General features: G+C 46.4%; 1 protein-coding gene across 6 annotated transcripts; it reads right to left on the reverse strand.

Annotated features, from left to right (window-relative positions):
- Positions 1–374: 374 nt before the first annotated feature.
- CHAMP1 (chromosome alignment maintaining phosphoprotein 1) lies at positions 375–9,593 on the reverse strand. 6 transcript variants are annotated; one of them, XM_080613895.1, is made up of 4 exons: positions 9,387–9,593; positions 3,860–4,068; positions 3,714–3,760; positions 375–3,581 (listed from the first exon to the last, which is right to left on the reverse strand). In XM_080613895.1, the coding sequence occupies exons 2-4, from the start codon at positions 4,005–4,007 to the stop codon at positions 1,140–1,142; spliced, it is 2,637 nt and encodes an 878-aa protein (XP_080470021.1). In that variant the 5' UTR covers positions 4,008–4,068; positions 9,387–9,593; the 3' UTR covers positions 375–1,139. The 6 variants fall into 6 exon arrangements, with proteins under 6 accessions (XP_080470021.1, XP_080470019.1, XP_080470020.1 ...); XM_080613893.1 differs by having other exon boundaries at positions 375–3,760; XM_080613894.1 differs by having other exon boundaries at positions 3,714–4,068.
- Positions 9,594–15,813: the final 6,220 nt, after the last annotated feature.

Genomic DNA, 15,813 nt, shown 5'->3' on the forward strand with positions numbered 1-15,813 from the left:
AACTTTCCTTGTGCTGCTTCCACTTAAAATCTGTACTCCTGCTGAATTAGAAAGTACTTACAGTTTTTGAACAGTTAACATGCAAGTAGAAAACAAAGGCAAACATACTAAGTAACAGTGCACAAGTTCCTGTTTTCCATGTTTTCCTTCATTTACATCCAAAGTGTTTTTCTGAAGCAGACAGAACATACAGACTAACCTTGCTTTCACAGGCTGATGACTGGAAAGTTGAATAATTCAGAGCAGAACTCCAGGATAATTTTGCATCTCCTGTTGCCAAAGATACTTAAAAGGCAGTATGTTCAACATGAAAGGTTTTGTTCTTGATTTCATAAAAACCAAAAATGGCCCACACCAGGTTGGTTTTCTTTTATTGTTAAAACATTAAAGCATAGCATTTCACCAAATACAAGAAATTTAGAGGGTTCTGACATTACAAACATCTGAATCATCAAGTGTTGAGCTATACATAGTCTGACGTTAATCCATCAATTTAAGGTATATTAGTACATGCTTAAAACATGGCCAAAATACAGAATCACAAACTAAGTACCTTGATGCTTCTAAATCTGAGACAAGTAAGTCAGAGAATTGAGTGCAATAAATTTCCAACAAAAATTACACTCAATTACAACCTCAGAGGAGAATTATTCCAGAAAGATTGATGGTTTCTCATGCCTGGCTCATTCACATTCAGTTTGGTAAGAATTTCAATCTTGACAATTTGATTAAAAACGTTTTGAAAAATACAACATTTAACAAATGTGAAAAAACAAGTTCAGTCTTCACAGGAATATATGGATTGCTTGCCACTCCAGTCCTTAATTGTCTGTATGTTTTACAAATCTTTACAAAACTAATTTGTATCCATTTTGGTTTCAAAAACATAGTACATCTGAAAAATAAAATATGACTCTACTGATGGGTAATACAAAGACATGAACACGTATTTAAAATTACTTTCCAAAGTAAATCATTTCAGTAATACAGCTATAAGACAAGTTAAACATAGTACAATAAACCATGCATCTTCTGACTTGTCAGAACAGCTAAACTACTCAGTTAACATACAGTAACACTTTTGAACACTTCTGTAAATTCAGCGCAATTTCCCTTCTAGCACAAGGGAAAAAAACAGATTAAATTTGTTCTTCAAGTGGTTCAAGGCTGTCCAAGTGTTTTTTAGGTGTATCATCACTATGACGACTTTGGCAATGGGTTAAATGTTTCTTAAAGCCTCGGGGAAAATTAGATTCAAAATTACAACGTGGACACTTCAACAGACTTTGACCATGAGCAGCAACATGGTTTTTGAGGAGAGACTCCAAGAGAAAAGCTTTGCCACATATTTTACATTTGTAGGGGCTTTGAACATTATGCTTGTTAACTAAATGGTGCAAGACGGCACCTTTTTTCATCGCACGACAGCAACAAATCTTGCAATAATACTTTCCCTTGCCGCGCTTCATGTATTTCGCTATTTCTTCCTCAGAGATGAAAGCCTCTTTCTCTTCAGTAAACTGCAGCACACACTGTGGCTGCACGGGAGGAGTTGCATCTGTTTTGCTCTCTTTGCCATAATCAGATGACTCCATATCATACTGCTCTTGGTCACTGTTGGATTCTTGCTCCTTTATCTCCATCGAGTCCATCTCTGCTTTTCCACACTCACTGCTATTTAGTTCAGAATCTGAGTTCTCCTGGTTTTCCTTCTTGGGCTTCTTTTTGGGACATGAATATAACATGTCTTCTGGAGATTCTTTGGCTAATATCGATTGTTCGTCCTGTGAGAACAAATCATCCAGTGGTTTCTGATCATCTAAACTGTGAGAAAGAAAGTCACTCTCACCAGACTCACTAGGCGTCTGGGACTCGGAGGAAAAACCCGAAGCAGATTTCTGAGGCTCGGAGAACAGGATGTTCTTCTGGATTTCAGAAGGTACAGTAGTTTCAGCATGTCTCTGGACATCAGAGGATAAAGCAGCAGCAGGCTTCTGCATCTCAGAAAATACAGCATGCTTTTGAACATCAGGGGAAACAGCCGATTTCTGGGAGTCAGTAAAAACAGCTTGTTTTGGGGTCTCAGGAGAAACAGAAAGAGTGGGTTTCTGGCTCTCAGTAAAGAGGCCATGTTTCTGAATTTCAGGAGAAACAGACTTCTGAGACTCTGGAAAGGAAGTAGGCTCTTGAACTTCAGAGGAAATGGGAGTGAGTTTCTGGGCTTCTGAGAACAGGGTGTGCTTTTGGACTTCAGAAGAAGCAAGAGCTAATTTCTGGGTTTCAGAACATAAGGCATGTTTTTGGCCTTCAGTAGAAACAGCAGAAGTAGGCACCTGATTCTGGGGCTCAGAAAAGACAGCACGTTTCTGGACATCAGTAGAAACAGTAGGATTAGATTTACGAGACTCTGGGAAGAGAGCTCTTTTCCGAGGTTCTGGGAAATGAGCCCGTTTCTGAACCTCAGATGAAGCAGCAGAGGTGGATTTCTGAGTTTCAGAAAAATACATAGATTTCCGGGACTCAGAGAGTTTCCAAGATTCAGGAGATACCGAAGCACCGGGCTTACGGACCTCAGGAAAGAAAGAAGTCTTCCAAGAGTCAGAGGAAACAGTGTGACTAGACTTTCGAAGCTCAGGAGAAACAGGGGGAGAATGCTTCCATGTGTCAGGGGACACAACAGGTTTCCAGCCTTCAGGGTAAACGGATGAGATGGGTTTCCACGGCTCAGAAGAAACAAGAGTAGACTTCTGGGATTCGGAAAAGGACGTAGATTTCCACGAGTCAGAAACAAGCCTCCTAGGTTCTGGTGACACAACTGGGCCAGGCCTTCGGGACTCAGGGGCAGGCCTCCGGGATTCTACAGACGCTGACATGGCAGGCTTTGGAGCCCAGGGAGAAACCGTGGAAGACTTCTGCACCTCGTGAGGTGTTGACCTCCAGGGCTCAGGGGAAACAGTTGGACCAGGTCTCCATGACTCTGGCGAAACTGCAGGAGCAGGCCTCCTGGTTTCAGGAGAAGCAGCAGAAGCAGGCCTACGCATTTGAGGATGTCTCCTGGGCTCAGGAGACCCACCTGGGGCATACCGTCGTGGTTCAGGGGATACTGCTGGAGTAGGTTTCTTTGGCTCTGGTGACACAGCTGGGGAGTATCTGCGGGGCTCTGGAGACACAGCGGGAGAATGCCGACGGGGCTCTGGAGACACAGCGGGGGAATGCCGACGGGACTCTGGAGATATTGCTGGGGAATGACGACGAGGCTCTGGAGACACAGCTGGGGAATGACGACGAGGCTCTGGAGACACAGCCGGGGCAGGCTTCTGTGGGTCAGGGGACACTGCAGGAGATAGCTTCTGTGGATCGGGGGACACTGCAGGAGATGGCTTCTGTGGGTCAGGAGACACTGCAGGAGATGGTTTCTCTGAGTCTGGGGATGCAGCTGAGGCTGACTTCTCTGGATCTGGAGATGTGGCCTCAGCTGACTTTTCTGGGTCTGGGGACACAGCCTGGGCTGACTTCTCTGGCTCTGAGGAAGCTGCCTGAGCTGACTTGTGCGGCTCTGGAGACACTGACGATTTCTGAAGCTTGGGGGAAACAACAGGTTCAGATTTGGGTTGCTCAGGAGAAGGGGCAGGTTTGCGTGACTCGGGGGAAAGGGTAGGTTTCTGTGCCTCCACTGTGACACTTTTTTTGGAGGAATCTGCATCTCCTTCTACCTGTTCTTTGCGTTCCTTATTCCACTTCTCAGGTGCTGCATGCTGTGCTGTGATGTGATAATACACATTGCAATACATCTTACTGGTAAAGAAGCATTTGTGGCAGTGAAACAGTTTTGCACTTTTTTGATAAAATATAAGTTTACCCAAACCAGCAGCATCCATTTCATCACAATACTCTGGGTGTATGGTACCCATATGAATCTGTATGCTTTCATAGTCCGTTCCTTTGAAGCTGCAGTGATCACACTCTAAGCGCTCTGTGGTTTTACGCAGTACCTGCAACACGTCCATTTTTCAATGGTCAGTAACAGTTCTCACAGCACTGCACCTTTTACAGAGGAAGCTTCAGTTCCTGCCATAAAGGAAAGAAAAAATTAATCTGTATAATTAGCTGGCAATGTTAATGTAAATTCTTTGTCATTCCTAAATAAGTGCATGTGCTTTTCCTCCCACGCTCCGTTTCAGCAAGTGTAACTTCTGCACAGGTACCACTTCACCAAGAGACCCAAATACAGGTACCTTCAACTTCTGCAAGTCGTTTTACATCAGTAAAACTTGAAAAACAAAGTTTATATTTAACAACAGGCCTTCCTAGCTATGCAAAAAAAATATGCAAACAAATAATAAAAACGAGCCCAGGTGATGAAGAGTGAAGTTTATGTTTCATTCAATAAACTTGACTTGCTTTCTCGCTTGCCTTTACTTCCCAGATTGGGTTGATTTACTTTATACACGTAAACTAAAAACAAAAGGTATTGTGAAACAGTGCCACTGAGATAAAGCCATTTCAAAACTGCATCTTCATCATAAAACTTCAAAACAAATCAGCTGGTTTTAACAGAGACAAAAAATAATTTCAAGAAGAAAACAGCAGCCAGAAGCCTAGGCCCTGTTTTCATCTGTTAAGCACTGTTTTCCTCTCCCTAATTACACGAAAACCAAAAGCTGCTGCTTATAAAGATTTTTTCCATCATGAAAAGAATTTTTTCCATTCCACTATTTTATCTGCTGCCCTAATAACAACAAAAATGCTGTTTAAAAAGCAGCCAGGATGTCTTTGTTTTCCAGTTGGTGTAGTTGACAGCCCTTTGCATTCACAACATCCTTTGCCTCACCCCAAAGAGAAAGATGGAAATTTCTCAAAATTACTGTTTGGGCAAGACTTAAAAAAAAAATCAACCAACCAACCAACCAACCAACCAAACAAACCTCAAACAAACCAAACAACACCAAACCAACCAAACAAAACACAACCTCCTCAAACAAGAAACAGAAATGCAGCATCTGAAATGCAAGTAATTTTTAATGACCTGGCTAGATTCCACTATTTCCAACAGAATTTACCCACATTAGCTACTACAATAAGCAAAATCCCAACCTAATAAAATGCTGCAAGTCATTTTCATGTAAATGTGGGAGGGATCTCTATGGTGAAAAGAAACATTTGGATATTTAGGTGAAATGCACAGGCTTTTTTCTTGTAGGTTCAAATTAAACAGATGTTGCATTATTATCATGCTAAGCTAAGAACCACATTTCAGGGGTCTTGTAAGACACGGTGTTTCCCAGCACTATTAGCAGTCATACAAAAGACACTCCAAAATGTGGTCCACGCCACATTCAAGGTAGACCACAAAACACTTCCTAGCACCTTATAACAAACTTCACATTCCTGAAAAAGATCCAAAAAAAACAGAAAGATCATAGTAGTTTTCAATGTCTGTATCCCTAAAATAGCAAACAACTTGTCAATAAAAAAACAATGAAGCAAGCCACATCTTAACACTCCAAAAGACCTAAAAGTCTTTATGAATAAAGATTTATTTTTTTGTTGTGGGACTTGGGGTGATGGGAAGAAATAAAGATTTCCATTTTAAAGCCAGAAATTCTGGATTGATCATACAAGATAGAGAAAAAGAATCCTGTTTTACAAAACCACAGCAGAACCCCATTAGGACAGTAAGGACACACTGCACTGACAGCATTTTCAGAACCAAAAGCGAATTTTCCAAAATTGGTGGTAATTCTAAATTGCCCATTTTCTTTTCTCTAGAAAAAGAAAAAAAGGTTTGTCCAAAGTCAGTTTATCGTAGTTTACAACAAGTTTATCCGACAATCTTTTCCACCCTCCTCACTTCCCTCCTCCTTACACATCACCTAACTGTTGCCCTTGCTGCAGATTTCTCTCATTCACTCCTCTCAACTACACTTCATCCTACCTCCCACCTTTTCCTTTTATTCAATTCAATCTTATTTTACAATGGAAACTTCCATTTTCTTTCCAAATGCAGTGGTGAGAAAAGGTCCTGGATCGCTTTCACAAATTGTCCAAGTTGCTGCTAAGCTGTTTTGACCAGGAGGTTATTCTGCAACTGAAGAAGTTACAGGCACTTCCTCATTTTCATCTCCAGACATCCAATGGTTGACATTCAAGCCTTTGGCATAAGAAATAACGTGAAAGAGCTGGGGGCACTTTCTCCCACACTGCCATCACTCACCCTTTTCAGTGTTGTGACTTCAGCATGCACCAGCTGGCAGTCACTGACAAACCTGTCTCTTCTGCTGAATCTCTTCTTAATTGAGGCATACTGCTAAGCAAGACAACTCTTCGGTATTGCAGCACCTTAGGCAACCTCACTGCATTCCCCTTTTTTCATGCCTGTCTGGAACCTACACACAAAGGTTCCTACAACCAGCGCTCTGCTCTCTCCACAGAAATGCTGAAGATCCTGTCTCCTGCACTGTAGTTCTTGCCATCATCTTCCACCACAGGAAGAACAGACAAAGAGAAAGGGAAAAGGGAAAAAAAAAAAAGGTGAAAAAAGGAGAGGGGAAAATTGTGCAAAAGGGAGAAAAGGGGGGGGAGGGAAAAAGTGGGGAAAAGGTGGGAATAAGTGGAAGAAAGCAGAGAAAAGTAGAAAAAAGTGGGAAAAAGTGCAGTCAAACCACATCAGCAGTCTCTGTTGAGCTCCCATTAGACTAAACAATAGGAGTGGCCTAAGCACATAGCAGACAAACCTCTTCTGGTTATCTTCCCAGCCATCACACACAGCCACTTCAGAGCCCATTCTTGGATTGGACATCCCATCATCAATGAGGATCCCACTACAGATGAAGTCTCTCAGAAGCCTCCCAGTGGCAGAAAAGAAATGCGCAGGAGATACTGCGTGTAAGAAAGAATCCACCCAGGGGACGGCACAGCACTGTCTCTGGCAGCTAACAAGACGTCTCCACTTCTAACCTCTATTCCAACATCATAGCTGGACGTCTACTCGTCATTTCGGGTTATTTTTAATATACACATTCTACACTCAGCGTTGCACCATTAAACAGATCCCTGCATTTTTCTTCTAGAGAGGACACGCTGCGACTGTCATAAGGCAGTGCCAGCGAGAAGCAGCGAAGGGCACAAACATCCAGACTGCCTGTGAGCACAGAAAACCCATCAATGATGTCAGCACAGCTGGGAAAGCCCTCAAGAAGAAAGCCTTCTGTTTTCTCTGATGCCCTAAAACCACTCTGGATTCCCCCTATCATTCACTGTGCAGGAAGAACAGCTGTTCATGTTCATCAGCCTTGGAATTCTCTTGCCTGCAAACAGTTCAGCCATATCCTCTATCAGTGAAGAGGGTCAATGGTGAAGTTTGCTGCCAGCACAAGAAAGCCAGATACAGCTGCATCGCTGCCTCTACTACCAGGAGCAGATCCAAACTATTGCTGTGTTTAAGCAAAACGAAAAATTGCATTTTCTTGCAGTACCAAGAAAAAGTAAATGGCAGCCTGGTGGCAACATGATACTTCTCTTGAAGCTACATCCCTGCGTCATGACTGACAAGCAGCACAAGTTTAGCTCCCAGAGGAAGCTGCACACAAACATCCCACAGCGCAGCAGAGCATACACTTCACAACGCCAACAGCAGGTAAGGGAGTCACTTCCAACACACCACCCGCAAGACGGGCAGCACTGCACTCCTGCTAATCCAGCAGCATCCACAGGAATCCAGCCACATCCTCACAACTGAACTCCCTGCTACCAGCTATCTACTCGGGCTAAGTTTCATCAGCAACAATTTGATGGAACTGAACCACGTTTTTGAAATCACACACACTTAAAAAAAGGCACAAATACCCTGACCCGACCAGCTGCTGAAATATTGAGATACGCTGTGAGAACACGTGAGACACCGGATCCAGGCAGCAAATGTGGTTCCATGTTTCCAGGAAAGGATCAAGTCAAAGGAGAGTTGCAAAGTGACAGAACGTGATGCACATGCAGAAGACTTCAGAAACACAAAAGGATAGAACTGCACCTATTCTGGAAGGTTTCCACCTCTGCTAAGAGAATGACAAGTCTTGCACACCAACAGTAGTCCTTACTACAAGATCTGACAACGTTCTGAACTGCAGAGCAGTATCAATGTACCTATGGCAGTCAGGGCAGGCAAAATTAATTCCTTATGGTCCTGACAGGGCTTTCTAACTGCTAATTTCCAATTCCACACAGACAGCTTCCAAAAATGGCCCCAGAAACCCTACTTCTGCAGTGCTGAACCTAAGGTGCCACTGGACACACCATAGCACAAAATCTGTTCCGGAATTGTGACAGGTTGTGTATCTTGATGACACTAGGGTGACATGGTTTAGTGTGAGGTGTCCCTGCCCATGGCAGGGGGGTTGGAACTAGATGATCTTAAGGTCCTTTCCACACTAACTATTCTATGATTCTACAAATAATTCTATTTACGTTCTCCTGAAAGCAAGCATGGTTCAAGGGGAGATTATGGCAGAGAAAAGTGATGTCCCAGGTCTCTATACTCCTCACCTACAACTCAGGACAAGTCAAGCTGCCAGTTGCCTCTCTTCTAAGAGTGCTGAGCCAGTACTAACAGCTCCTCTGCACAGTCACGCATCAAATCCTCCTGACAACCGCACCACATACTACTGCTCCCAGCCCACCCCGAAGCTCCAGAAAGTGAGTGCAGGTGACACGAACGAGCCTCCGCCAGTTCACAAGTCGCTCCAAAATGCCACTGTCACCTCATTTCGTCCATCCCTAACGACGTGAGGCTGCGACCCAGAGACATGGTTCTGCACCCGCTTCACGGGCGGCGCAGCGGCTCTGTCCTGAGTGACGAGGACCGTCCCGCAGGGACTCGGCGCGGACACAGGTCCTGCCGCGGCATCTAGCAGCGCCTCCCCACCGGAGCGGGACAGCGCCGCTCGGTCTGTGCCTCGCTGGCTCCTCGCTTCTCGGCCGCTGTTGCCGCTTTTTCTCTGGGGGAGCGAGTGCTGCGGGCCGGGCTTTCTCCGGGCACCGGCTTCGGCCCTGTCCGGCCCTCCCGGGGCCTCTCCCCCGCCACCCATCCCCTCCGCGCCGGCTGGTCTGCCTCGACACCCCCCCATCTATCCTTCCCGTGCACGGAGCCGCTGCTCCCGCCCCGTCGGTTTTGTTCCCCTACGCCGGCACCACTCGCCGCCGCCTGCGCGACACCGCCGCGTTCCCCCCCGACCCGGCCACCCGCCCTCCCGGCGCGACGCCGCGGCGGGGGCTGGGCAAGGGGAAGGCCCAGGCGCGCTGCCCAGGGGGAGGGGTGCGGGCCGGGCCGCGGCCGCTGGCGGGAGCGCAGTGCGTGTGCGGGGCGCGATCGCGGCCCTCCCTCCCGCACTCACCGCTGAGGCACCTCCCGGGCGGCAGCGGGCGCCGGGCAGGGGCTGGGCGCACCCGCCAATGGCGGCGGCGGCGGCAGCGCTCGCGGGCTCGGGCCGCGCGAGGGACGGGAGGGGGAGGAGGGGGCGGGGCTCCGGGCGGAGGCGCGCGGCCGAATCGCGCCCACTCCCCCGCTCCCCGGGCCCGCGCGCCGCCAACCGGAAGCGCCGTCGCTCGTTCGGCCCCGCCCCTGCCGGGCCCGTGAGGGGGGTGGCAAGGAGCCCGCTGAGAGGGCCGCCCGCCGGCAGAGTCACGTGACGCGGCTGTCGCGCCGGTTCGTCACGTGGCGCCTGCCCGTTACGGGGCGCTCTCCGCGCAGCCGGCAGGGGGCGCTGCCGCACCGCGCCGTCCCCGGGGCCGCCTCTTCTCCCGCCCCGCCAGGGCGCTGCGGATGCCTGTGACTGTTCTGTGCGCCGCGGCGCCGGGAGGGGCTGCACCCGGCAGGTCCAGGGAGGTGATCCTGCCCCTCTCCTCCGCTCCCGTGAGACCCCGCCTGCAGCACTGCCTCTAGCTCTGGGGCCCGCAGTACAAGAGGGACGTGGACCTGTTGGAGCGAGCCCAGAGGCCGCAAGGATGCTCCGAGGGCTGAAGCACCTCTCTAAGGAGAGAGGCTGGGAGCTGGGCGTCTTCGGGCTGGAGAAGAGAAGGCTCTGGGGAGGCCTTAGAGCAGCTTCCAGTACCTAAAGGGGTCTACTGATACAGGGGGCTTGATATAAGAAACGCCAGTGCCTGGAAAATATAAAGTACTTTTTGCTTAACTTAAGTTGTAGAAAGAAAACTATGGTATAAGTCTGTGGAATTCAGGGGCCCCACTAAACATGCGTTAATTGTTTCACACTAGCCTTCTAAAGTATAACATTTCACACCATCCTTCTACTTATCAGTTAGTTCAAAGACAGAGCCTGCTAGCTTGAGATACTCCTTGCCTGCCCATCCTGCAATAAATTTTGCAGGAAGGTCACCCTGTTCTAAATCTTTGCTAGTTAACAGAAGATTTACAGATATGGCTGGTTTCAGCCAATTGTGTAACCACTGGGGCGTCCAACTGTGCCAAAGGTGAAAAGTTTTAAGAAGAGGAAGACTCGTTTACTTCATCTTGAAGACCCCTACTCACAAGAGGAAGACTCATTTACTTCACCCTGAGACCCTCGCCCATGACCACGGGGAGGCACTGCGCATGTGCGAAGGACCTTTTAGCTCATTATAATACAAAGCGGGAATAGGTCATGAATATGTATAGGCGTGTAACTTTGGAGGATAAATGTAGCGGGAAACGACACTGAGGTGTGCATCCTTTGGAGGAGCTATCCCCATGCACCTCAGCGCTGAATAAAAGCATACCTACTTTACAACTTTAACGAGCTGTGGAGTCAAACCGCGTATCACTACAAGAAATCTGGAGAGGGGCTTTTTACAAAGGCCTGTAGTGGACAAGGGGCTTTTAGCTGAAAGAGGGAAGATTTGGGTTAGACATTAGGAAAAAAATATTTACTGGGAGGATGGTGAGACACTTTGTTTTCCTCTTTCTCTCTTCTTCTTTCCTCTTCCCTCTTTCTTGGTTCTTTTTTTCTTCTCTTTCCTCTTAATTTCTTTTTCCTTTTTTCTTTCATTTTTCTTTCTTCCTTCTTTTCTCTTTCTTCCTTCTCCGTTCTTCTCATTTCCTTTTTCTTTTTGCCTTTCCTGCCCTTCTCTTCCCTTTTCTGCCACTTTTATCCCACTTTTTCCCACTTTTTTCACTTTTTACACTTTTTCAACCATTTTCACTTTTTACACCTTTTCCCACTTTCTAACTTTTTCCATTTTTCCCACATTTTCCCACTTTTTTTCACTTTTACCACTTTCGCCACTTTCTCACTTTTCCCACGTTTTGCACTTTTTTGACTTTTTTCCACTTTTCCACTTTTTCCCATTTTCCACCTTTTTCACTTTTTCCACTTCTTTCCACTTTTGCGCTTTTTACGCATTCTCACTCCTGCCACTTCTTTCACTTTCTCATTTTTCCACTTTTTTCTACTTTTTTTCTCTTTTTTCACTTTTTGCACTTTTCCCACTTTTTTCCACTTTTTCTACCTTCTCACTTTTCCTACTTTTTTGACATTTTCCTACTTTCTTCCACTTTCTTCCTTTTTTCCACTTTTTCCACTCGCACTTTTCCCACTTTCTCTTTTTCACTTTTCCCACTTTTTTCACTTTTTTTATTTGCCCTTCACCTTTTGCCTGTTCACTTTTGCCTTTTTCCATTTGTGTTTTGCCTTTTGCCTTTAGTCTGTAGCCTTCTTCCTTTTTCCTTTTACATTTTGCCTTCAGCCATTTCCCTTTTGCCTTTTTCCTTTATCCTTCTGCCTTTTGCTTTGTGCCTTGTACTTTGCCTTTTGCTATTAGCATTTTACGTTGTGCCTTTTGCCTTTTCCCCTTTGCCTTTAGTCTTCAGCCTTTATCCATTTTCATTTAGCCTTTAACCTGTTGCCTTTTTCATTTGCATTTTGCCTTTTGCCTTTTTGCCTTTTGACTTTAGCCATTTGTGTTTAGGCTTTTACCTTTTGCCTTTCAAGTTTTGTCTTCTGCCTTTTTGCCTTTAGCCTTTTCCATTTTGCCTTTTGCCTTTTACATGTAGCCTTTTACCCTTTGCCTGTTGCCCTTTGCCTGTTGCCCTTTGCCTTTTCCCTTTAGCCTTTTGCCTATTGACCTTTCCTCTTTGAATTTTATATTTTCCCCTTTGCTTTTTGCCTTTTAATTTTTCCCTTTAGCTTTTTGTCTTGAGCCATTTGCATTTTGCTTTTTCCCTTTTGGCTTTAGATTTTTTCCTTTAGCATTTTTGCCTTTTGCCATTTGCCTTTTGCCTTTACCTGTTTTCCTTTTGCCTTTTCTTTCTGCCTTCAGATTTTTCGTCTTGCCTTTTGCCATTTGCCTTTTGCCTTTAACCATTTGCTTTTAGCATTTTGTGTTTTCCTTTCAGACTTTACTGCCTTTTGCTTTTTTCCTTTTGCCTTTAGCTATTTGCTTTTGCCTTTATCCTTCTGCCTTTCGCCTTTAAAGACTTTTGCCTGTAGCATTTATCCTTCTTCCTTTTGCCTTTGGCCTGTTGCCTGTTTTCTTTTTGTTTTCTGCCTTTTGCCTTTGCCTTTTGACTTTAGACTATTGCCTTTAGACATTTGACTTTTCTCTTTTGCATTTATCCTTCTTCCTATTGCCATTTTCAATTTGCCTTTTGCCAATTTCCTTTTGCCTCTATCTTTTGCTTATTCCTCATTACATTCTGTCTTGTGTTTTTTGCCTTTAGACTTTTGCCTGTTACATTTATCCTTCTTCAATCTGCCTTTTGCCTATTTCCTATTTGCCTTCTACCTTCTGCATTGTACCTTTGCCTTTAGACTTTTTCCCTCTGCCTTTTGCCTTTTGCCTGTTGCATTTATCCTTCTTCCTTTTGCCTTTTACCTTTTTCCTGTTTACTTTTTGCTTTTTTGCCGTTTGCATTCTGCCTTCTGCCTTTTGCCTTTACCTTTTGACTTTAGAGTTTTGCCTTTAGACATTTGACTTTTGCCTTTTGCCATTTGCCTGTTTCCTTTTTGCCTTCTACCTTCTGCCTTGTGCCTTTGCCTTTAGATTTCTGCCTGTTGCATTTATCCTTCTTCCTTTTGCCTTTTACCTTTTGCCTGTTTCCTTTTTACCTTTTGCCTTCTGCCTTTTGCCTTTTGACTTTAGAATTTTATCTTTTGCCTTTTGCTTTTTGCACTTATCCTTCTTGCTTTTCCCTTTTCCCAATTTCTCTTCTGCCTTCTGCCTCTTGCCTTTTGCCTTTAGAGTTCTGCCTTCTACCTTTTGCCTTTTGCTTTTCCACTTCTTCTTTCTGCCTTTTGCTTTTAGACTTTCACCTGTTGCATTTATCCTTCTTCCTTCTGCCTTTTGCCTTTTTCTTGTTTCCTTTTTGCTTTTTGCCATTTTCATTCTGCCTTCTTGCCTTTTGCCTTTGCCTTTTGACTTCAGAGTTTTGCCTTTAGACATTTGACTTTTGCCTTTTGCACTTACCCTTCTTTCTATTGCCATTTGCCATTTGCATTTTGCTATTTGCCTTTTATCTTTTTCACTTACCATTCTTCCTTTTGCCTTTTGCCTGTTTTTTTGCCTTCTACCTTTTTCCTTCTGCCTTGTGCCTTTGCCTTTTGACTTTAGCCTTTTGCCTTCTAGTTTTTGCCTTTTGTCTTTTGCCTGTTGCATTTACCCTTCTTCCTTTTGCCTTTTACGTTTTACCTTTTGCCTGTTTCCTTCCTACCTTTGCCTTCTGCCTTCTACCTTTTGCTTTTTTACTTTAGACTATTGCATTTTGCATTTTGCACTTGTCCTTCCTCCTTTTGCCTCTTTGTCGTAGTTTAAGCCCAGACCGTAAATCAGAACCACGCAGTCCACTTCCCCCCCCAACCTTTCTTCCCCCCACTTCTGGAGGGATGTGAAGGAGAATCGAAAGAATGCAACTCCCACGGGTTGAGATAAGAACAGTTTAATAACTAAGGTATAACACAAACCACTGCTGCTACCACCAATAGTAATAATGATAAAGGAAATAACAAGGGAAGAGAATACAACCGCTCACCAACCGGTACCTTGACCCCACCCCCCCAGTGATCCAGCCCTTCCAGGAACTCTCAGTTCTACATCCTGGGCATGACGTGCTGTGGTATGGAATACCTCTTTGGCTAGTTTGGGTCAGGTGTCCTGTCCCTGCTTCCTCCTGGCTTCCCCTCCTCCCTGGCAGAGCATGAGACTCACAAAGTCCTTGGTCAGGGTAAACATTCTGACCAGCAACTGAAAACATCGGCTTTATCAGTATTATCCCCAGGCTGAAAGTCAAAACACAGCACTGCACCAGCTACTAAGAGGTAGAAAAAATGACTGCTACTGCTAAACCCAGAACAGTATCCACCCCTTATTCTATACCATTCACATCATGCTCAGATCCCACATTTTCAATATACCCTCACTCTCATCTCAGTGCACTGTTATCTTAGTGCACGGACCAATCCCTATAAAGCTGCTGAGTCCATTTGGTCCATGATGTTGGGCTCCATCTCTTGTAACAGTCTTTCAGAGCAGGAGAGGCCCATTGCAAAGTCCACCCCTCGATCATGAGTCCATCTCTATGTTGCATCTCTGCCCTGACGGCCTGAAGTGTCATGGGCCCATCAGGCTCAAAATAATTCACCCTCCCCTTCAGCAGTTTCTGCAACTTGTCGTCGGGGACTCCACACAGCTGCCTTCCATCTCCGACGCTTCCAAAGCACTGGAGGGGCCCAGTGGACCAGATACTCGCCCATACTGTCCCACACACCGTGACACTCATGACTGTCCAGCCTTGGGGAAAACCTCTCGGTCCCCCTATATCATCGTCTAAACCCAGACAAGACCCAAACCTGACTCTGCTTAACTCTCGGGATCAGACAAAATGGTCGTGGGTAGAACACACTCTGTGTGTGTGCCAACATGGTGATCCACATCACAATGAGCAGGCAGGTCCCAAGGGTACCCAAAGGCCATTCAAAACCTTCAAAACTCTCGAATGATGCTGCTGTACTTGTCACTGGGGCTGGTGTAGCTGCTGTACTTTCCGGCTCTCTCACCACCAGCTTCTCTTTTTCCAAGTCCAGATCTTCCTCCTCTGCCTTGCTGGAAAGTGCTGCGGGGTCTCCTGCATCCTCCTGGGGCTCAGGCTCATGGGCTCGGCGAGCGGCTGCTGGGGGATGCTCTCGGTCGCTGCGGGGCTGGGCTCGGCCATGGGGCTCGGCTCCTCCGCCGCCTCCTCCCGCTGCTCGGCAGCCGCCTCCTTCCCCTCCTCGGCAGCCGCCTCCTCCCCGGCCTCCGGCCCCGCTCCCGCCGCCGCTTGGTCCCCGGGGCCCCTCTCCCGGGCCGCTTCGGCCGCCGCCGGCTCCCGGGGCCGCTCCCCCTCAGCTCCCCGCAGCCTCACAAAGAAGGAGGCGAGGACGAGGGCCAGGACGGTGAAGAGCAGCGGGACGGCCAGGTACAAGTCCACGGCCACGTCCATCCCGCCCTGCTGCCGGAGCCCTCCCGTATTACAAGCCATTACCATAAAGCACAATGAAACAAGAACCTTAGCCCAAGGCCCACACTTGATAAACACTAACACAGCAAATACCGGCTCCAAGTAAGCTACAGCATACTGAAACTGTGACATCAAGAGAAACAACTTTGAGAGCCAATAAATCAGCATTGTGCCTTGGTCAGATCTGTCGTTATCTCAACCCTTCGTGCCCCACGTTGGGCGCCAAAAAGAACTGTCATGGTTTAAGCCCAGGCCGTAAATTAGAACCACGCAGTCCACTTCCCCCCCCCACCTTTCTTCCCCCCGCTCCTGGAGGGACGGGGAGGAGAATCAAAAGA

Source organism: Psittacula echo (genome assembly GCF_963264785.1).
Source record: "Psittacula echo genome assembly, chromosome: 3".
Classification (NCBI taxonomy): domain Eukaryota; kingdom Metazoa; phylum Chordata; class Aves; order Psittaciformes; family Psittacidae; genus Psittacula; species Psittacula echo.